The sequence below is a fragment of the Schistocerca serialis genome, chromosome 4, assembly GCF_023864345.2.
Source record: "Schistocerca serialis cubense isolate TAMUIC-IGC-003099 chromosome 4, iqSchSeri2.2, whole genome shotgun sequence".
In the NCBI taxonomy this organism is placed as follows: domain Eukaryota; kingdom Metazoa; phylum Arthropoda; class Insecta; order Orthoptera; family Acrididae; genus Schistocerca; species Schistocerca serialis.
Window position 1 is genome coordinate 231,535,799 of NC_064641.1, and position 22,676 is coordinate 231,558,474.

A 22,676-nucleotide genomic window follows, 5' to 3' on the forward strand; every position below is an offset into this window, starting at 1 on the left:
CACTAAGTTGAAGCAAAATTTCGTACCAACGGGTTGCTCCATTTTGCAGTGACACAAGTTTTCATATTGACTCCGTTAATTTGGTGGCAGGGTGCACCATTGCTTCACTTCGGCAGTTTTCGCCATAGGAAGCGCCTGTTGACATTACTCTCATTATAACTGACGCTGATGTTAGCCTTTGGGACCATTCAACGAATTTTTCAGCGCGCCTTGTATTTTTTAAGCGATCTCCTCTGTAGAGTGAATGCATTTACACAGTATAGGGATAGAGAAACAATTAAAATCGCTCAAAAGAGGAAAGGCCTCTGGACCTGATGGGATACCAGTTCAATTTTACACAGAGTACGCGAAGGAACTTGCCCCTCTTCTTGCAGCGGTGTACCGTAGGTCTCTAGAAGAGCGTAGCGTTCCAAAGGATTGGAAAAGGGCACAGGTCATCCCCGTTTTCAAGAAGGGACATCGAGCAGATGTGCAGAACTATTGACCTATATCTCTAACGTCGATCAGTTGCAGAATTTTGGAACACGTATTGTGTTCGAGTATAATGACTTTTCTGGAGACAAGAAATCTACTCTGTAGGAATCAGCATGGGTTTCGAAAAAGACGGTCATGTGAAACCCAGCTCGCGCTATTCGTCCACGAGACTCAGAGGGCCATAGATACGGGTTCACAGGTAGATGCCGTGTTTCTTGACTTCCGCAAGGCGTTCGATACAGTTCCCCACAGTCGTTTAATGAACAAAGTAAGAGCATATGGACTACCAGACCAATTGTGTGATTGGATTGAGGAGTTCCTAGATAACAGGACGCAGCATGTCATTCTCAATGGAGAGAAGTCATCCGAAGTAAGAGTGATTTCAGGTGTGCCGCAGGGGAGTGTCATAGGACCGTTGCTATTCACAATATACATAAATGACCTTGTGGATGACATCGGAAGTTCACTGAGGCTTTTTGCGGATGATGCTGTGGTGTATCGAGAGGTTGTAACAATGGAAAATTGTACTGAAATGCAGGAGGATCTGTAGCGAATTGACGCATGGTGCAGGGAATGGCAATTGAATCTCAATGTAGACAAGTGTAATGTGCTGCGAATACACAGAAAGATCCCTTATCATTTAGCTACAAAATAGCAGGTCAGCAACTGGAAGCAGTTAATACCATAAATTATCTGGGAGTACGCATTAGGAGTGATTTAAAATGGAATGATCATATAATGTTGATCGTCGGTAAAGCAGATGCCAGACTGAGATTCATTGGAAGAATCCTAAGGAAATGCATTCCGAAAACAAAGGAAATAGGTTACAGTACGCTTGTTCGCCCACTGTTTGAATACTGCTCAGCAGTGTGGGATCCGTACCAGATAGGGTTGATAGAAGATATAGAGAAGATCCAACGGAGAGCAGCGCGCTTCGTTACAGGATCATTTAGTAATCGCGAAAGCGTTACGGAGATGATAGATAAACTCCAGTGGAAGACTCTGCAGGAGAGACGCTCAGTAGCTCGGTACGGGCTTTTGTCAAAGTTTCGAGAACATACCTTCACCAAAGAGTCAAGCAGTATATTGCTCCCTCCTACGTATATCTCGCGAAGAGACCATGAGGATAAAATCAGAGAGATTAGAGCCCACACAGAGGCATACCGACAATCCTTCTTTCCACGAACAATACGAGAATGAAATAGAAGGGAGAACCGATAAAGGTCCTCAAGGTACCCTCCGCCACACACCGTCAGGTGGCTTGCGGAGTATGGATGTAGATGTAGATGTATGGTACTAATGACACCAGCTTGTCTACGACTAGGCCTACAATATCTTTCCATTTCATATCCCCGCAAATTGTTAAATGCAGATTTTTCTGATTCGAACCGTGCTTCATTGCCATAGTACTCATGGACTATAACGTGCTAGCATTTTGTGATGTACACAGTTTTACGCTTCTGAATATCTGAAGCAAGTTTCGTTTCCAATCTTTGCACTACTTTGAAATATTATTAATCTGTTACTCAATAACTGTGCAACTTATTCTCAGATAGTGGGTCATTATACGTAACAGCATCATCTGCAAGAAGTCTGGGAATGCTATCAATATTGTCGATCATGTCATTAACGTACAGCATTAACAGCAAGCATAGTAATACATGTCCCTGAGGTATATGTTGAATTAGATCTGCATCTGTCGATAGCAAAGAAATCATTAATCCAATCAAAAACCTCGTATAATTGGACTTAGTTAATAATCGTCCGTATTTCACTGAATCAAATGCTTTGACGGAAGACTAGACAAATTGTGTCTACGTTTTTGCCTTGACCCACGGGTTTCGGGACGTCCTGTGTGAAGAAGGTTAGTTTGGCTTCGTATGACTGGGTCGTTCCAAATTCATGCTGGTTGGAGTTGGAAGAGGTGATTCTGTTCGAGATATCTGATTACATTTGGGCTCATAAGTTGTTCTAAGATCCTACAAGTGCTGGATGTCAGTGACATTACATGGCAATTTTGTGAATCATTTCTGGTATTCTTCTTGTAGGCAGGTGTGAGCAAATAATGGGCACAGATTCAGAGAGATCTACGGTTTATTATGGTCAAAAAAGGGTCTAAGTCAACTGCAGATCCTGTATAGAATCTGGCAGGGAATCCATTGGACTTTGGGGGACCTGTTCAGTTAAATGATCTCTTTTGTTTCTCAGCGTCATCGCCATTAATATCTACAGCACTTATTTTTCTAATGATGCGCTAATTGTGCTGTGTCAATATTTGTAGTATTTCCTTTGTAAAGGAACATTTGGAAACCTAGTTCAGTACTTCTGCTACTCCTTTACTACCGCTTTAGTTGGTCAAAACAAACACAGTGACGTGTCAATGTTTTCCTTTCCAACACAATGAACAGAAGAGCTGAAGAAAACCAATAAATAACTGGTTGTATGCCTACCCCATGAACCATGGACCTTGCCGTTGGTGGGGAGGCTTGCGTGCCTCAGCAATACAGATGGCCGTACGGTAGGTGCAACCACAACGGAGGGGTATCTGTTGAGAGGCCAGACAAACGTGTGGTTCCTGAAGAGGGTCAGCAGCCTTTTCTGTAGTTGCATGGGCAACAGTCTGGATGATTGACTGATCTGGCCTTGCAACACTAACCAAAACGGCCTTGCTAAGCTGGTACTGCGAACGGCTGAAAGAAGGCCGTAATTTTTCCCGAGGGCATCCAGCTTTACTGTATGGTTAAATGATGATGATGGCGTCCTCTTGGGTAAAATATTCTGGAGGTAAAATAGACCCCCATTCGGATCTCCGGGCGGGGACTACTCAAGAGGACGTTGTTATCAAGAGAAAGAAAACTGGCATTCTACGGATCGTAGCGTGGAATGTCAGATCCCTTAATTGGGCAGGTAGGTTAGAAAATTTAAAAAGGGAAATGGATAAGTTAAAGTTCGATATAGTGGGAATTCGTTGGCAAGAGGAACAAGACTTCTGGTCAGGTGAATACAGGGTTATAAATACAAAATCAAATAGGGGTAATGCAGGAGTAGGTTTAATAATGAATAAAAAAATAGGAGTGCGAGTAAGCTACTACCAACAGCATAGTGAACGCATTATTGTGGTCAAGAAAGACACTAAGCCCACGCCTACTACAGTAGTACAAGTTTATATGCCAACTAGCTCTGCAGATGATGAAGAAATTGATGAAATGTATGATGAGATAAAAGAAATTATTCCGGTAGTGAAGGGAGACGAAAATTTAATAGTCATGGGTGACTGGAATTCGAGTGTAGGAAAAGGGAGAGAAGGAAATATAGTGGGTGAAAATGGATTGGGGGCGAGAAAAGAAAGAGGAAGCCGTCTAGTAGAATTTAGCATAGAGCATAACTTAATCATAGCTAACACTTAGTTCAAGAATCATAAAAGAAGGTTGTACACATGGAAGGATCCTGGAGATACTAGAAGGTATCAGATAGATTATATAATGGTAAGACAGAGATTTAGGAACCAGGTTTTAAATTGTAAGACATTTCCAGGGGAAGATGTGGACTCTGACCACAATCTATTGGTTATGAACTGTAGATTAAAACTGAAGAAACTGCAAAAAAGTGGGAATTTAAATAGATGGGACCTAGATAAATTGACTAAGCCAGAGATTGTACAGAGTTTGAGGGAGAGCATAAGGGAACAATTGACAGGAATGAGGGAAAGAAATACAGTAGAAGAAGAATGGGTAGCTCTTAGGGATGAAGTAGTGAAGGCAGCAGTGGATCTAGTAGGTAAAAAGACGAGAGCTAGTAGAAATCCTTGGATAACAGAAGAAATATTGAATTTAATTGATGAAAGGAGAAAATATAAAAATGCAGTAAATGAAGTAGGCAAAAGGGAATGCAAACGTCTCAAAAATGAGATAGACCGGAAGTGCAAAATGGCTAAGCAGGGATGGCTGGAGGACAAATGTAAGACAGAGATGTGTGAGACCTATCTCATTAGGGGTAAGATAGACACTGCCTACAGGAAAATTAAAGAGATCTTTGGAGAAAGGAGAACCACTTGCATGAATATCAAGACCATTGATGGAAACCCAGTTGTATGCAAAGAAGGCAAAGCAGAAGGGTGGAAGGAGTATATAGAGGGTCTATACAAGGGTGATGTACTTGAAGACAATATGACGGAAATGGAAGAGGATGTAGATGAAGATGAAATGGGAGATACGATACTGCGTGAAGAGTTTGACAGAGCACTGAAAGACCTGAGTCGAAACAAGGCCCCGGGAGTAGACAACATTCCGTTGGAACTACTGACGGCCTTGGGAGAGCCAGTCCTGACAAAACTCTACCATCAGGTGAGCAAGATGTATGTGACAGGCGAAGTACCCTCAGACTTCAAGAAGAATAGAATAATTCCAATCCCAAAGAAAGCAGGTGTTGGCAGATGTGAAAATTACCGAACTATCAGTTTAATAAGTCACTGCTGCAAAATACTAACGCGAATTCTTTACAGACGAATGGAAAAACTGGTAGAAGCCGACCTCGACGAAGATCAGTTTCGATTCCGCAGAATGTTGGAGCACGTGAGGCAATAATGACCCTTCGACTTATCTTAGAAAATAGATTAAGGAAAGGCAAACCTACATTTCTAGCATTTGTGGACTTAGAGAAAGCTTTTGACAACGTTGGCTGGAATACTCTCTTTAAAATTCTAAAGGTGGCAGGGGTAAAATAAAGGGAGCGAAAGTCTATTTACAATTTGTACCGAAACCAGATGGCAGTTATAAGAGTCGAGGGGCATGAAAGGGAAGCAGCGGTTGGGAAGGGAGTGAGACAGGGTTGTAGCCTGTCCCCGATGTTGTTCAATCTGTATATTGGGCAAACAGTAAAGGAAACGAAAGAAAAATTCGGTGTAGGTATTAAAATCCATGGAGAAGAAATAAAAACGTTGAGGTTCGCCGATGACATTGTAATTTTGTCAGAGACAGCACAGGACTTGGAAGAGCAGTTAAACGGAATGGACAGTGTCTTGAAAGGGGGATATAAGATGAACATCAACAAAAGCAAAACGAGGATAATGGAATGCAGTCGAATTAAGTAGGGTGATGCTGAGGGAATTAGATCAGGAAATGAAACACGTAAAGTAGTAAAGGAGTTTTGCTATTTGGGGAGCAAAATAACTGATGATGGTCGAAGTAGAGAGGATATAAAATGTAGACTGGCAATGGCAAGGAAAGCGTTTTTGAAGAAGAGAAATTTGTTAACATCGAGTATAGATTTAAGTGTCAGGAAGTCGTTTCTGAAAGTATTTGTATGGAGTGTAGCCATGTATGGAAGTGAAACATGGACGATAAATAGTTTGGACAAAAAGAGAATAGAAGCTTTCGAAATGTGGTGCTACAGAAGAATGTTGAAGATTACATGGGTAGATCACGTAACTAATGAGGAGGTAATTGGGGTGAAGAGGAGTTTGTGGCACAACTTGACTAGAAGAAGGGATTGGTTGGTAGGACGTGTTCTGAGGCATCAAGGGATCACAAATTTACCATTGGCGGGCAGCGTGGAGGGTAAAAATCGTAGAGGGAGACCATTAGATGAATACACTAAGCAGATTCAGAAGGATGTAGGTTGCAATAATTACTGGGAGATGAAGTAGCTTACACAGGATAGAGTAGCATGGAGAGCAGCATCAGACCGGTCTCAGGACTGAAGACAACAACAACAACAGGTTGTATGACACTGTGGGTACTGCTGTCTAAATTGAAGCGCTACTCAACACTCATGCAATTGACTATTTTTTCCAGTACAAATCATTCTTACTAGCTGTGGCGTATAGATACGCTCTGATCTCCCAAATGGTGTCTTGGGAAGGAAACTCACCATGCAGTACATAGTGTACTGGCAAAATTCCTCACCTCATCACTCCTTTTCAGTCACCAATCGTATTTCTGAATAGCCACCAAAGATCTTTCCCTAATATCTTTATGTCCTTCATATGGTACTGACGTGGAAGACATCACTATTTTCTTTGAATATTTCCTTAATCTGGTTTCGTAGTACCACCGGATGAGTCATTTCCAGATATCACAGATGCTGCAGTTGGTTCAGAGTCTCTTTAGCGACCCCATTCTGGCTTAAGACACTCGTAACAAACAACACAGCTTATAACATTACGTGTTTATGGTTAATTTAAATTTTTATAATTTTTTTGCTTTAAAATTTTCGCATATTGGTACTATATTTTCTGTAGATGTAAAGTAAAGTGTGCTACACTGGAGTTTGAAGTTCTTCGCATTGTATGTGAGTAATGTATGTAAAATACTATGTAAATTGTGTATTACTGTAAATAATTTTCTAATGGCATTTCGCATGTAAAAATATTTATGTGTATAAATTGTTAGTGTTGAATAAATTTGACAATTTAAGAACTGGTCACCCCTCGGAACAGTGTAAAAAATAGGCGTTATGTAAAAGCCAGTATGCTTGTATTTGAAATGGAAGTGGTTCTGGAAAGTCGAAAAGGTGGCAATGGCAAATTGGCGTGCTACCTAGAACAAGCGCGGAAAGTAAGCCAATCAGTCTGTAAGCAGCAGTGATTGAGGCAACACCTCTGTGGAGCAGGAGAAACTTTGCCTGCAAATTTGCACAAAAATGCCTCGGACGAAGACTGCAAATGGCTTACGGGATAGCTGCGAGTTGTTGAGCTACTGTATGTAAAATTGAACAACTCCAAGAAGAGAAATGGAGCCATACAGCAAGATAATTGCAGGCCATACTATGGGTAGTGTAGCCGTCATAATTGTTCGCCACACCCAAGCCTACAGCCACCAGATAAGATTTTTTTTGTATTTTTACTTTTGTACAACGTGAACCATTGATTTAAACCGTGTTTTAATAATCATTTTTGAACTTTAAAGGAACTGGTTCATCCCGTTATTTCATCCTAACCATACACCCATATAGAGTTTCTTCCTGGTGTTTGATTAATCCGAGTATCCTGTTTTACAGACTTTTGAAGTGCCAAGTTAAAACAAAGAGTTACCATTTAAATTGTTTTTGTGTAAATAATAACGAAGTTTTCTCAACTATTACAAAACGTTATAGTAAAAGTTTGCTTATGTAAAATTCAACCAAAGTGAAGCCAAGTTATTAGAATCTGTTAAATAACTATACAAAATTACTTCAAAGAGTAATATCTTTTGAAAGTAAATTCCAGTAAGAAAGAGGATTTCTTGAAGTTAAATATCCAGTATAAAAAGTGTGCGCTTTAGTATCTAATTATTTTAGTATTTAAGTTTGTTGATTATGGAAAGTGCTTTTCTAAAGGTCCCCTGGTCAATTTTTTTTAGCTTCCTTGAAGTTATCTACAGGGCTTTTTTCTCTTTTGCAAGCGCAATGTATAAGGGTGTAGTCGAGCATTGTTTAAGAGGAGTAATATTTATGTGAAGAGCCAAATTAAACAGTAGCAAGAAAGTGGGCAAAATTCATACTTCTGCTTTTCCAATACTTCATTGTTTAATTGACTGGATAGGCTGGCAGCCGTCAGTACATGTTTTAAACCACTAAATGAACTTTGAACTGAGTTGTCGCAGATTCAGTGTAATATTGTTCATACCGCGTTTCTATCTAACCGGTGGGTAAGATCTTAGGAAAAGAAGTGAATAGTCTGATTTACTTATTCATTAGACACAACACACGGTCAAATTCTGTAAAAAGGGTAACTCTATTGATTAGCTTTTCCTATAAACAGGACTATCCTCACACAGTGTACTTTATTTAGAAACTAAACTAAATTTTAGTATGAGGGTTATATGTGGGAACATAGAGACAGCGTTTCTGTTATTTAGGTAAAAGCATATTAAATTCCAATAGTAGTAGTAGGGTTATAAGCTCTACTTGAAACCTTGCCTACAAATTTTGGTAATCATATCTGTGAAGAAGACCCTATGAAATGGGATGTTATTCCAGAATTTTTCCCCAATAAAACAACGCACATTTAACCTCAAGTGGTGATTTAATAGAGTGCGACCTGAGAATTGTATTGATTTTAGTAGCTGCTGTTCTTACAATATCTCACAAATAACTGCAAATTCTCATTATAGTTCAAACTATTCTTAGTCATACCATACACGTTTTAAGGGAAACAGTGGGAAGAAAACGAGATCATTTGATTAGCTTGTTTTGAGATTCTGATGTAATATTGTTCATGTTCTACTACAACTGTACCACTGTTTGTTCACATTATATGTATTTTGCGGGATCTCACTGAAAAACGGTTTCAGTAGGGAGGAAGCAAATTTCATGTCACCAGTGCGCTCATTTCAGAGATAGAATGGCAGATTGTGATATAAGGACCTATACTTCAAAACTGAACCATTTTAACTACCGTAAAGAAAGATGGTTCAAAGAACAGAATAAGATAAGAGGGGAAGAATAACAAAATCGTTTGTTTAGATCCGCCATTGTTGAAATAACATATGCATACTACATAGATGTTTGAAGAGTGTAGACGAGAAAATTAATTAGGTTATTTCTGACAGATCGGAAGTAGGTATAAGGAAGTAGGTATAAGGAAAAGGAAAAATGTTTTTTTCTGGTAGATGTAAGTCCATAATATATTGCACGTGGACTTGTTACGAGCAGTATGAAATCAACAATAATGTTGTGTACATAACATTTCACACGCCAAAGTATTTCTTGGAGAAACGAATAAATACGCTGTCCTTGGTCACTCTATGAAAAAATAAGCCTAATCTAAGAATATTGATCATAATATCGCGATTGAAGGGTCGTGAATATTTTGAGTTCAAGCTAAAAATACAAAATCCATCAAACATGTTGATTTTCTTGTTGCAAGAAGTACCGTTTTCTACTGTTGTATCTCTTGCAACAAGACTGAAAACATTGTTGCTAAAGTCGACAAGAGTTCCCATTACTCTTGGTTCATTGATTTCGGGTCAACAGTTGCATCAGGATAGAAGATTTAGTTAACTGTGATAAAACCAATTTACGAGACATCTCTTCACGACTATCTACGATTTAAATTATTTGTCAAATGTGTGGGTGCATGTATCGTCTAATAGTACAATCAATGAGGCGTTCAGTCCCATGATTTTCTCTTCCCTTTTAACTTTGCAGAGGATTATATTCGTTTATACTACGAAAAGTGTCTGTATTATGGTGCCTTCAAGCGCCTGAAGTGCAGACTTTGGCATTGCTGTAAATATGTCGTAGGTTCCTCCACTTGTTTTGACCAGTATTTTGTACAATACTGGGATGTTTATAGACATCATGAAGCCAAGTCCCCGAAAATCATTTCTATCAATTACATACTCGTAAATTTAGTAATGAATGCTTTATTTTTCTACCACTTTTAGGAGATGTGTTTTGATCATTTGTACAGGTGGTGTGTATAACAGCAGTGAAAAGAGCCATATAACATCGCACTCATCTTATTTCTTTCAACCATGCTGACAATATTTATCAGAATTTGAGTAGTCCTTGTTAATTATCAGTTCTCATTGTTTCATGAAAGCATTGTGTAATGGTAATAGCTGTTCCATAGGGTATGTATGTCCTTAATATTTATTGATGATGTAGCTAAACCACCAGACACTGGCTGAAAGTAGAATTTTCAGTTGTAGGATAACACTAAACACATACAGTCAACGAATAAAAAGTTGTCATTTAGAAATTTTGTGGAGATTGCTTCCTGATATCCAAAACTCACACTGCGTTTGTTATTCTAGCAGCTACTGTCTCAGTATCTGCAAGATTTTTTTCCCTGCTAGAGAGTGTTTTGTGTATCACTTGTTTGTATTTGATATCTTACATAAAGTTGATGAAATACTGAGCTATGGAATCTTTAGTATTAGCCATGCAAATACAATTAGATATTTATATTTTCCTGGAGCTACAAATTCGGTCTTGACTATTGTTCAGGTGGTGAAGTATGTATCTGTTATACATGCAATAACTACAGTCGACAATAACAATCGTATTTCTTGCTATGATGATCAGTCAATTAAATGTTCTTAGTCATTGTAGAGAGCAAACTTAGAGTATATCATAACAATTAAATTGAAAAGGCACATAGCTTACAACAGTAAATGAAAAGAAAACTTATTGAGTAACAGCTATACCAACGCATGTGCTCTACAAGACCAAAGCCAAAAGCCAATCTTAAATACAGTCATATATACAGGAAACTGGAAGATATAGAAAGGAAGAAAGCACAATGACATGTAACTACAAGAGAAGAAGAACCAATTATCATAAGAAACCAATAAATATTCCAACCGTTAAGATATGGATACTTTACATATCAACTATGACTAGCAAAGCTACAAAAATAAAACTCATAGAAGTAAAGATTTAAAAATAAACAATTTTTGAATTTATAATTCCACTCATATGATTCAAACCATGTGGTACTTGTAGAAAGTTTTAAAAGCAAATAGTGACAATGTGATATGAATACTGAAAATATTTACCAAGTCTCAAAATATAAACACACAGTTTTAACAACTTAAATTAAACATAAAATGCTTACTGTGTGCTGAAGAGAAGTATCTGAATGAGACATATTACAGTGAATGTTAATAACTTGAAAATACTCCTTCTTTAAAGAATATCAACAAAGGTAATACTCTCTTGAATAAATCCTCCATGTGGATAAAAATAAATGCAGCATTATTTCTTCAAAAAGGACTGAGTTTGGTTCCTGAAACCCTTTGGAAATCATTGCAATATTTTTATATCTCTTTGAAGACCTTCCAAAATATAGCTTGTTAGGTTTTCGGAGTGCACAGAGAGTGCAACTTACTAAATATCTAATCAAAACTATACGTAAGAAACGATCTATAACTAAAATTTCTGTGATATATGTGAATCGTGTAACGCTGAATGTCACAATTTTATCTATACAAATGAAGTTTTGCAGAGTTAAATGATAGCTAATTCACTTGTTGGCTGACTAATCAGTTACAGGAGTCCATAATACTTGGTAGCTATATGAATGTGCAAAAAGAATTAGTTTCTTAGACATAAATGGGTACACATAGCAACTTTTTTGTGCAGTATTGAATGTAATGCTTTCCCTTGTATATGTAATGTCTCTTTTTTAAACACTTAAGATTGCCACAGTGGTGGTTAGTTATATTGAACAACCATGGAGGAAAACGACTTTAGTCTGGATGTGAAACTAGATGCACTTGAAACTGGATCACACCCAAAACTAGGAGAGTTCAATAAAGAAGATTTTTAAAATACAGCATTGTGGAATGACGTCTTTTCTCAGATTCAGTGTGATGCTACCTAGAAGAGAAAAAGGATTATCGAGTCACATGAAATGCTCTTCACATATTGACACATTTTTAAGTTTGACAAAACCTCAATCATCCAATTCTTTGATCTAGATTGCAGTTTCAGAGAAAAGCGTAATTTTATGATACATAAACGTGAGCTTTATAAGTTTGGGGGATCTCTACATTTATGAGAACTAGAATTATGGATTACTTTTTTGGAGGTAGACTGGAACCTAATCTCTTAAACTGTGGTGCTGTGTGAGAGAGAAAAGTTTTGAATTGGAGTTCCTACAAGTTAATTGCTCTTGCTGACGTTTATTAATGTATGTGGTACTAATACATGGTACTCATTTTGAAATCGCTGGTAGACAGCTCTATGACATGCTTAATTAGCGAGAGAAGCTTGACAGTACATTTTCACTCTTGATGATAAAGCCTTCTCAGGTTATCAGACCTGAAGACGGCAGGTAGGATGCCACAGAACGACACCTTGACTCAGCTGATAACCCAAGAAGACTTCATCATCCAGATTCGACGAGAAAGTCTAAATTACCACATTTTCATCCTTGTGAAGTTTTCTCAACAACTGTCACTCTCAATTTTTTTAAAAAAAAGGTGTACTTGTGTGTGTTACATAAGGGATTAAAGTTAAATCTACTAGTACCATTTCGAATGTATTGTGATGCAAAAATTGCAGAATTTTTGGGTTGAGGCTGAAGTTCCAATAACTTAGAAGTACTTAGATTTAACAAAAATATTGGCACTATATAATAACATGTGTTCGACAGTTGTAAGAAAATAAAAATTTTACATGTAACTTATTCATCTACAGAGTGATTTAAATTTCCTGAGTTATTATGAAGCATGTGTATGAGTGAACACTTATTTAATTCGTATCAGCGCCTTATCACAGGCTCATATCCACGACATCCTAACTATGCAGATACTCTCTCACATTGGTGGCAACCAGTATTTTAGAGGTAGATGAGATTACTGGCTTTGGTACTTGTAGGATAAAACACTGCGATGAAAATTATTTGAGATTGATTTTGCTGTTGTTATAAAATTTGTTTTTATTATTTTACAAAAAAAGATAAATGGAGCATTTATTGTATTCAAGGATGGAAAGAATTTACTGTGCCTAATCAAAGACGGTTTACTTATTTGTGAGGCGATTTAAAAGGCACATTCCCTATACAATACGAAATTAATTATTTTGCAGGATATCCAGGATTTCCTTGATGGTGCAAAAAACGGTGTGATTTACTTCAGCTTTGGTACTAATGTGAAGGGTAGTACAATGCCCGAGCACAAACGAATTGCATACTTGGAAGCTTTTGCGCAGTTACCACAGCGAGTACTTTGGAAGTGGGAGGTGGACAGCCTGCCTGGACAGCCGGAGAACGTCATGATAGCCAAGTGGCTGCCCCAGCAGGACGTCTTGGGTAAGCTTCTGTTCAGTGCACCAATTTTTGTAGGTGCAGTACTGTAAAAGCTATTTGTCTTACCTCCCTTTTCGCTTTTCCAGCACATCCAAACATTCGTCTGTTCATTACCCAGGGAGGACTTCAGAGCATGAATGAAGCAAGTTATTTTGCAGTACCCCTGATAGGAATTCCCTTTATTGCGGACCAGCAACAGAATGTGGCTAAGATGGTACAATCTGGTATTGGCTACCAGCTGCTGTTCAGAGATGTCACTACTGATACCATTCTGAAAGCCATTCACACAGTTCTTGAAAACGACAGGTAGGAACAGAAATATTAAATTTCATTTATGTTATCAAGGGAACATACAGACAGCCACTTCATTCCCCTCTCTAGTTTGACTGTTGCTTTCTCCTATTGATGTCTATGTCAACAAAAGGTGAGCCTTAATTTTATCTCATTCGTTTAGCCTAGGCAAGACAATATTAAAAAAAAAAAACAGCCGTTTTCTTAATTAACTTGCACGAGATATGTCTTTGCTTTAGACTTACAATGGAAAATTTCTGTTGGTGAACTTTATTTCCTCGCACAAGTTACTGTCTTTGGTGATAATTTACTTCCCCTCTTTGTTATTATATTTAAAAACAGTGTTTTCCATGTCGACTGTAGAAAGTTTTTCGTAGTGGACAATTCCTTTTGTTTTTATTCATATTCATCTACTTTTTCATTAACTACGTTTAGCTGGTTTTTACACTATTCTTTTGCTGTTTGTAGTCTATGGTTATCTGTCCTCTTTTACGACAGCTATCGAGAGAACATGAAGCGTTTCTCAGCAGTATTACGTGAGCACCAGGAGAGGTCCCTGGACAATGCCGTCTGGTGGATCGAGTACGTGATACGTCAAAACGGTGCTCCGCACATGCGCAGTGCAGCCCTCGACCTGAGCTGGTGGCAGCTGCTGCTGCTCGACGTGATTGGGTTCGTTGTTGCAATGGCGTCCATCGTGGTCTACGTGCTGTTCAAGGCAGCCACCTATTGCAAAAGACTTTTGGCTGTTAATCTGAAGCAGAAGACTGCGTGAAGCTACTTTTGTAGGTGTCTACAGTCGTTCTATAGATTTAACATGTGAAGAGAGAGGTCAGAAAGAAGTTTCTGTGATAGTTTATGAACTTAACCTTTAGACACCTTGTTCGTACATGATACTCCAATAAAAAATAATAATCCCTGCTGTGCAGGTGACTGGAAGATAATTATTTTTATTCATTAAAGGACGATATTATGTATATAACAAACGTATTTTGTTTCACACTGTTTTAGTTTCAATGGAATTTGCACTGTTATACCTTACAGAGACTGGAGACTGAATTATACTCACATCATATTTAATTTACTAGTGCATTTATCTATTTCTCTGTGTGTGTTTGTGTTGTGTGTGTGTGTGTGTGTGTGTGTTTGTGAGAGAGAGAGGGAGAGAGAGTATGTATGTGTATGTGTGTGACAGTTGCTTCAAATCTCTTGGCTGTTGCTGTTTTCATATATTAACTCTGCCTTACGTATATGAAACTAGTCTTAATATTCATCAATGTCACTGTTGTCAGCAACACAAATTTTGGTAGTATTGATAGTGACACTGATGTTATTAATAAGACGCGTAATTATTTCAAAATATACACTTGAATATGATGATGAGTACCATACTTCTTTACAGAGCGTAGGGGAGCGACGCGGGAGACCCGCGCCGCCTTACTAGGCAAGAACCTAGTGGAGGTGGTTTGCCATTGCCTTCCTCCGACCGTAATGGGGATGAATGATGATGATGAAGACGACACAACGACACCCAGTCATCTCGAGGCAGGAAAAATCCCTGACCCCGCCGGGAATCGAACCCGTGACCCCGTGTTCGGGAAGCGAGAACGCTACCGTGAGACCACGAGCGGCAGACACACTTGAATATAGTTCCTAGAGATAACGGTAGTGGAATATTGCAACTCCAACTGCAACACTAACTTTGCCTCCATGACAGTCACCATCGATCTGTATAAAACAGTAATTATTCAGTGATCTAGATCGAATCTAAATACGGATATGCATGTGTACTGTATATGATCCCAGGATGGCCTTCAAAAGAACCTGGTTAAAGATTGTACTAGTAATATCAGCCGGCGGGAGTGGTCGAGCGGTTCTAGGCGCTTCAGTCTGGAACCGCGAGACCGCTACGGTCGCAGGTTCGAATCCTGCCTCGGGCATGGATGTGTGTGATGTCCTTAGGTTAGTTAGGTTTAAGTAGTTCTACGTTCTAGGGGACTGATGGCCTCAAATGTTAAGTCCCATAGTGCTCAGAGCCATTTGAACCATCAGTAATATTAGAAGAGGCACAGTGGCAAATAGAATTTGCTGATCGCCATCTGAGGCTAAGATGTTAGATTACTACCCACAAAAGATAAAAATCATAGTTCCTCACTAAACGCCACGGTCAGCTTAAATAACCGACGATTATCATCTCAGTGTGGCCCTTGCGACACGCAGCCTGAATAGAGCTCCGAGGTGATGTGTTTCAGTTCGAGCGTGCGGACGCTCGTCTGATTCGCAGGAGTCATTAGAAGTTAATACATGTCTACATATGTGAAGTGTAAACCAGTGAATGTACAGCAGAGCACGATGAATCAAATTAAAAAGCCACTGAGACACTTGTGTTGATGTATTGGTTGCCTATGGAAGTGAAGTACTTAATTAATTAACAGGTGGGAAATGAATCAGTAACGACTTTTTACAATAATTGTAAGAACATCTACACTAATTGAGCCACTGAGAAGATCGACCAACAAAATGAAAGCACTCGTTGAAACAAACAGAATGAGCTACTCAAATGATTATTCAAGCACATAACTAGTCCCTGAGAAGGGTCTGAATTAAATAATTAATTAAGGTCAGTCTAAATGTACAAAACACATACACAAATAGCACTGCAGCATGTATTGGACAACATAACCACACACTATGAGCAAAATTTAGGTTTTTGAGTTATCAGAATTTCATTGCTGTTTTCAAATCATTTTTGCATAGATTCGCTCATAATTTAAAATCTATCGGAGCTACATAAATTTATACGACACCAGCAGAAACAGCAGATAATTTCCTATGAGACTGACGTCCCACTTAAATTTATATCGCAGAGGTTCAAGGCACAGTTCAATAAGAATAAATTTACTTAAAATTATGTGTAAATAGCATTCACTTTAATTGCGACTGTGGGCGAAATATTCATGGACAAATTTATTAAGATGTATCACTTTAATCAGTCTCTCATCAAGTACTTTTTGGTATCTTTAGTTTCAAGATAGCACACAAGGCGAAAATTACGTATCGCATTGATGAATGACAAAGTGAATTGCTTGTCGCAGTTGATGAGAAACCGAGTTACCCTCTATAAAAAGGCTTAGCTTTTTTTGCGCGTAGAGCCATTCTGATCTTCGAATCTGCCACAGCTATTAACAATTTCGGATTGGAGAGAGTTTATATTTTCGAGATTTTAATTCTGAGACCTTAGCTTGAAATTCAATAGGTGATGCAAAAATAGAAGGGCCACGTTCCCTCTGGTGCACTTTGTTTACATTTGTGACGTCACTTGTTTAGGTCGCTGCCCTAGCCATGAGATCACAAGCCACGCACTGTTATCTGCATTGTCGTCGTCATAATGTGAAGAGGCACAGCCCTTATCAATGGAACCATAATAAAGATTTTACAAGCCATACGCCTTTTCCTATGACTTAACGTTAACAGGAAATTCAAGTAACATTGATGACACACACAACCACTGTGTGTCTTCCAAGTTCAAGTCAAATGACCAGTTTTATTTGGGAAGAAAATTGTGTGATTTTCACATTAACTGAAATGGTGCGTTGCTCAAAAAACGATGTTGTCAATAGTATAGTATTTCATTTTTTGTCAAAATACTTCATTAGCAATACTTCCGTGTCAAAAATGTGTATCTATCGCCAGAATTGAATCAATTGGAACCACGTTCGTGGGGTGCAATCAAGGGTCAAAATTTGCCATATTATGTCCAGAATTGAATCGTGTTCTTTATAGGTGGAACCGAGTGGAGATTTTCAGTCAGAGGCTCCATCGATTTTGAGGCCTTCTCAGCTGTCGTCTGTAGATGTGTGAACCTGCGTTATGGGTTGGAAAACTGTAGGACTGATATGTCAGGACGAGTTACACAGAGGAAGCAACTACTTTGGAAGCAGGTTACCTGTAGAATGCACATCTTTCTTTTCTTTTAGGTTAGGCCATAGTTTGCGGTCCCCTGATCAACGCTCGCCAGTCGATACACACAGAGCGAAGACAGATCACGTACAAAGTAAAGACACTACAATTTTTAGGCCTTTAACAGTAAGTTGCCCAAAAATTCGTAACAAGTTTTCTGAATTTATCAACGTCCGGAAAAGTTGTAGCGCTGAAATTATTTCCAAAACCAAGAGCTAGATGAAACACAGAGTAGTAAGTTCACAAATATTGAACGAGACATAGAACATATATTGAAACGACATATTAGACGCTATAGTAGAAGGAGTGTTCATTGCCGTCACCATCAAAATTGTGTCTATCGTATTCAATATTGAATCCGATTGTGAAATTATCTGGACAAGAGTAACCGGCCTAGGTCAACTCTCATGTTATCGTGGGATGTTTTTATCGGCTAACCGACGTAACGTTTGCAGAATAATTCAAAGTAAATCTATGCTCAGTAACGCAGTAGTGCGGAAGTACCCCGCTTACGTCATGTTCGCTGGACGCCACTTTCATCTACCGAGTACAGTCTGGGACATTTATGGATTCATTGCAGGTGGCATGGCCAGACAATCTTGTGAGGTAGTTCTGAACATGTTTTTGGAAAACTGTCTGGAGCAGATAGCTCGAGAACACACACGCACAATGGAAATATTTTGAACCTCACAACTACAAACAGATTTGACCTTATAGACGGTGTCAGTGTAGACAGGGATTAGTGATCATGATGTCATAGTGACGATGGTTACTGAAGTTAATAAGTCCTTCAAGAAGACTGAGAGAGTATTTACTCTGGAAAGAGCAGATAAGCAATTATTAGCATCAAACGATAATATGAAAATCTAAGCAGTAACGTAACATTTGGATAGCTCAATGAAAATCAGACTACACATAGAAAGAACTGTTACAGTATAGTACACAAAGGTAACGGAAAGAAATACATCATGTCAGTCCCTGGACATTACATCATTACCTCTCGCCATATAAAGATACGTGATGCACCCAGGAACAGTATCGAATATGATCGTTTTGGTGGTACAGTTATTATGTTGTTGTATGTCATAATTTTACATGGTCGTACTGACCTTCAAATTTTGGAACACGGTACACTCGTCGGTCAACGTTACTGGACACTGTATTCGTTTCGGAGTGCGTATTTTCAGGAGAGCACTCAACCCTGACTTCAGTATTAAGGATGACAATGCGTGACCGCACTGAACTGCGTAGGAGAAGGAGGAGGTACAGGAAGAGGAGGAGCTTTTCCCGAACGAGAAGATATTCGGCGAATGGACTGGCCTGCCAGTTCCTCCGACTTAAATCCCATCGATCGCCTTTCGGGTGCATACTGCAACACACCCACATCCACCTACGAACATCGAGCAGTTGACAACCACGCTGTGACCTGCATGGCGGCACACCGCAAAGCATGCATTACCATCCGTGGTGACTACACACAATACAGCGAACCATGTCCGGCCTTTTATAGTGTCCAGGGGATCATGAGAGTAAATCGGAGAAAGACGAAAGTAATGAGAAGTAGTAGAAATGAGAACAGCGAGAAACTTAACATCAGGATTGATGGTCACGAAGTCAATGAAGTTAAGGAATTCCGCTACCTAGGCAGTAAAATAACCAATGACGGACGGAGCAAGAAGGACATCAAAAGCAGACTCTCTATGGCAAAAAGGCATTTCTGGCCAAGAGAAGTCTACTAATATCAAATACCGGCCTTAATTTGAGGAAGAAATTTCTGAGGATGTACATCTGGAGTACAGCATTGTATGGTAGTCAAACATGGACTGTGGGAAAACCGGAACAGAAGAGAATCGAAACATTTGAGATGTGGTGCTATAGACGAATGTTGAAAATTAGGTGGACTGATAAGGTAAGAAATGAGGAGGTTCTACACAGGACCGGAGAGGAAAGGAATATGTGGAAAACACTGATAAGGAGAAGGGACAGGATGATAGGACATCTGCTAAGACATGAGGGAATACCTTCCATGGTACTAGAGGAAGCTGTAGAGGGCAAAAACTGTAGAGGAAGACAGAGATTGGAATACGTCAAGCAAATAATTGAGGACGTAGGTTGCAAGTGCTACCCTGAGACGAAGAGGTTAGCACAGGAAAGGAATTAGTGACGGGCCACATCAAACCAGTCAGTAGACTGATGACCAAAAAAAAAAAAGGGGATCATGTTGGAACGCGATAGCTTCAGTGTGATTACTGCCTTTGAATAAAAATACACTCCTGGAAATTGAAATAAGAACACCGTGAATTCATTGTCCCAGGAAGGGGAAACTTTATTGACACATTCCTGGGGTCAGATACATCACATGATCACACTGACAGAACCACAGGCACATAGACACAGGCAACAGAGCATGCACAATGTCGGCACTAGTACAGTGTATATCAACCTTTCGCAGCAATGCAGGCTGCTATTCTCCCATGGAGACGATCGTAGAGATGCTGGATGTAGTCCTGTGGAACGGCTTGCCATGCCATTTCCACCTGGCGCCTCAGTTGGACCAGCGTTCGTGCTGGACGTGCAGACCGCGTGAGACGACGCTTCATCCAGTCCCAAACATGCTCAATGGGGGACAGATCCGGAGATCTTGCTGGCCAGGGTAGTTGACTTACACCTTCTAGAGCACGTTGGGTGGCACGGGATACATGCGAACGTGCATTGTCCTGTTGGAACAGCACGTTCCCTTGCAGGTCTAGGAATGGTAGAACGATGGGTCGATGACGGTTTGGATGTACCGTGCACTATTCAGTGTCCCCTCGACGATCACCAGTGGTGTACGGCCAGTGTAGGAGATCGCTCCCCACACCATGATGCCGGGTGTTGGCCCTGTGTGCCTCGGTCGTATGCAGTCCTGATTGTGGCGCTCACCTGCACGGCGCCAAACACGCATACGACCATCATTGGCACCAAGGCAGAAGCGACTCTCATCGCTGAAGACGACACGTCTCCATTCGTCCCTCCGTTCACGCCTGTCGCGACACCACTGGAGGCGGGCTGCACGATGTTGGGGCGTGAGCGGAAGACGGCCTAACGGTGTGCGGGACCGTAGCCCAGCTTCATGGAGACGGTTGCGAATGGTCCTCGCCGATACCCCAGGAGCAACAGTGTCCCTAATTTGCTGGGAAGTGGCGGTGCGGTCCCCTACGGCACTGCGTAGGATCCTACGGTCTTGGCGTGCATCCGTGCGTCGCTGCGGTCCGGTCCCAGGTCGACGGGCACGTGCACCTTCCGCCGACCACTGGCGACAACATCGATGTACTGTGGAGACCTCACGCCCCACGTGTTGAGTAATTCGGCGGTACGTCCACCCGGCCTCCCGCATGCCCACTATACGCCCTCGCTCAAAGTCCGTCAACTGCACATACGGTTCACGTCCACGCTGTCGCGGCATGCTACCAGTGTTAAAGACTGCGATGGAGCTCCGTATGCCACGGCAAACCGGCTGACACTGACGGGGGCGGTGCACAAATGCTGCGCAGCTAGCGCCATTCGACGGCCAACACCGCGGTTCCTGGTGTGTCCGCTGTGCCGTGCGTGTGATCATTGCTTGTACAGCCCTCTCGCAGTGTCCGGAGCAAGTATGGTGGGTCTGACACACCGGTGTCAATGTGTTCTTTTTTCCATTTCCAGGAGTGTATCATTCCGTTCATTGCGAATTTCTTTCTGTTACTTACTGTGCTATAATTGAAGGAATTGTTTCTATGCATGGTCCAAATTTCATCGGGCTATGCCGTTTGGCACCAACACATTACCAGAAAGTTACTTTCATCCTTAAGTTCTGCACATCAGACTACTTAGACAATGGATGTACATCAGTTACGATAGCTTTCGGAAAAGTAATGCCTCCGATTTTTTAAATGTGAAATCTCTTAAAGCTTTCTAAATTAAACAGACGTTATTAACATTCTGCGTCTTTATTCTTCATGTCTACACATTTATTTCTCAACATAGTCGCCCTGGCGACAATAATACTTCTCCCAACGAGAGAAGTTTGTTGAGAATGCATGACTTTGTTGACGGAACCGCAACCTCACATCTGCTTGCACCGCTTCCTCACTATCAAAATGATGTCGACGAAAGTGTTCTTCAATTTTTGGAAACAGGGGCCAAATCGGCACTATATGGAAGAATTAGTTAGTTACATGTTCCGTAGATCATTTAAAAAACTCTTTTATCGAAATGATGTGGAACCATTCAGTTTACAGAATATGAATACATGTTAATATTAATGAACGTATTAGCATTTCATTCCTACACATGCAATTACACTTGAAACATTTTTTTTTTACTGGCTATCGGTGTTTAAGCAGAAATATATCAATGGAACAGAACGTTTCGTCCAGGAGAAATGATTTTAAATTCAATTTAAAACTTGCTTCGCTATCTGTCAGACATTTTATATTATTAGGCAAAAGATCAAAATTTTTTATTGCTGCATATTGAATTCTCAGAGCCATTGACATCTTCAACAATTCTAACAATTTTAGAACGATCGATGACAATTAACCCAAGGCGATGGATTGTTGCAGATGTCGCAGTGATAGTGGGTGGTGTGGCATTGTCGAGCTGAATGAGAAGGTGCTTCATGTCTGGACGAGTTCTTCGAATTATAAATTCGATTACAGCACGCGGTTTCATACTCACCGTCATACGATGGGCGTTTAATAAGTAAATGCAACACTTCTTTCTTCTGAAACAAGAATGATTTAATTCAGGATTCAATACACTACATTATTCAGCACTCTTTTGGCTACAAAATCCTGTTAAAATAAATTTCGACAGTCGAAATATCTCTCGATGAATTAAACAAAGATCGGCTGCATGCCGGAAATTTGTTTGAACATTTAATTCGCCAGGAAAATTTCAAAAAGACCTATTTCTCAAAATAATCTCCATTCAATGGGTCCTTCATGGAATTCATCTTTACTTAGCTTCCATTTATCACGGATCTCTTGTCCAGTGCGAAGACGCACACGACGGGAAAAAAGTGGAGGTGACTCCTGTATATATGAAGTGTGAAAGAACGGACCCGCAAAATTCCAGACCAATATCCCTAACGTAGGTTAGCTGCATAATTCTTGAACGCATTCTTAGTTTGAATATAATAAATTTCAGTGAGACCAATAAGATTACACTACTGGCCATTAAAATTGCTACACCA

General features: G+C 40.0%; 1 protein-coding gene across 1 annotated transcript in view; it reads left to right on the top strand.

The window, feature by feature from the left end:
- Nucleotides 1-22,676, top strand: part of LOC126473719 (UDP-glucosyltransferase 2-like) — a 294,068-nt gene that overhangs the window by 38,831 nt on the left and 232,561 nt on the right. The window contains exons 4-6 of the mRNA XM_050100965.1: nt 12,991-13,213; nt 13,297-13,516; nt 14,000-14,290. Of these exons, the coding sequence (XP_049956922.1) occupies nt 12,991-13,213; nt 13,297-13,516; nt 14,000-14,276 (720 nt within the window). The 3' untranslated portion in view covers nt 14,277-14,290. The remainder of the gene's footprint in view (nt 1-12,990; nt 13,214-13,296; nt 13,517-13,999; nt 14,291-22,676) is intronic.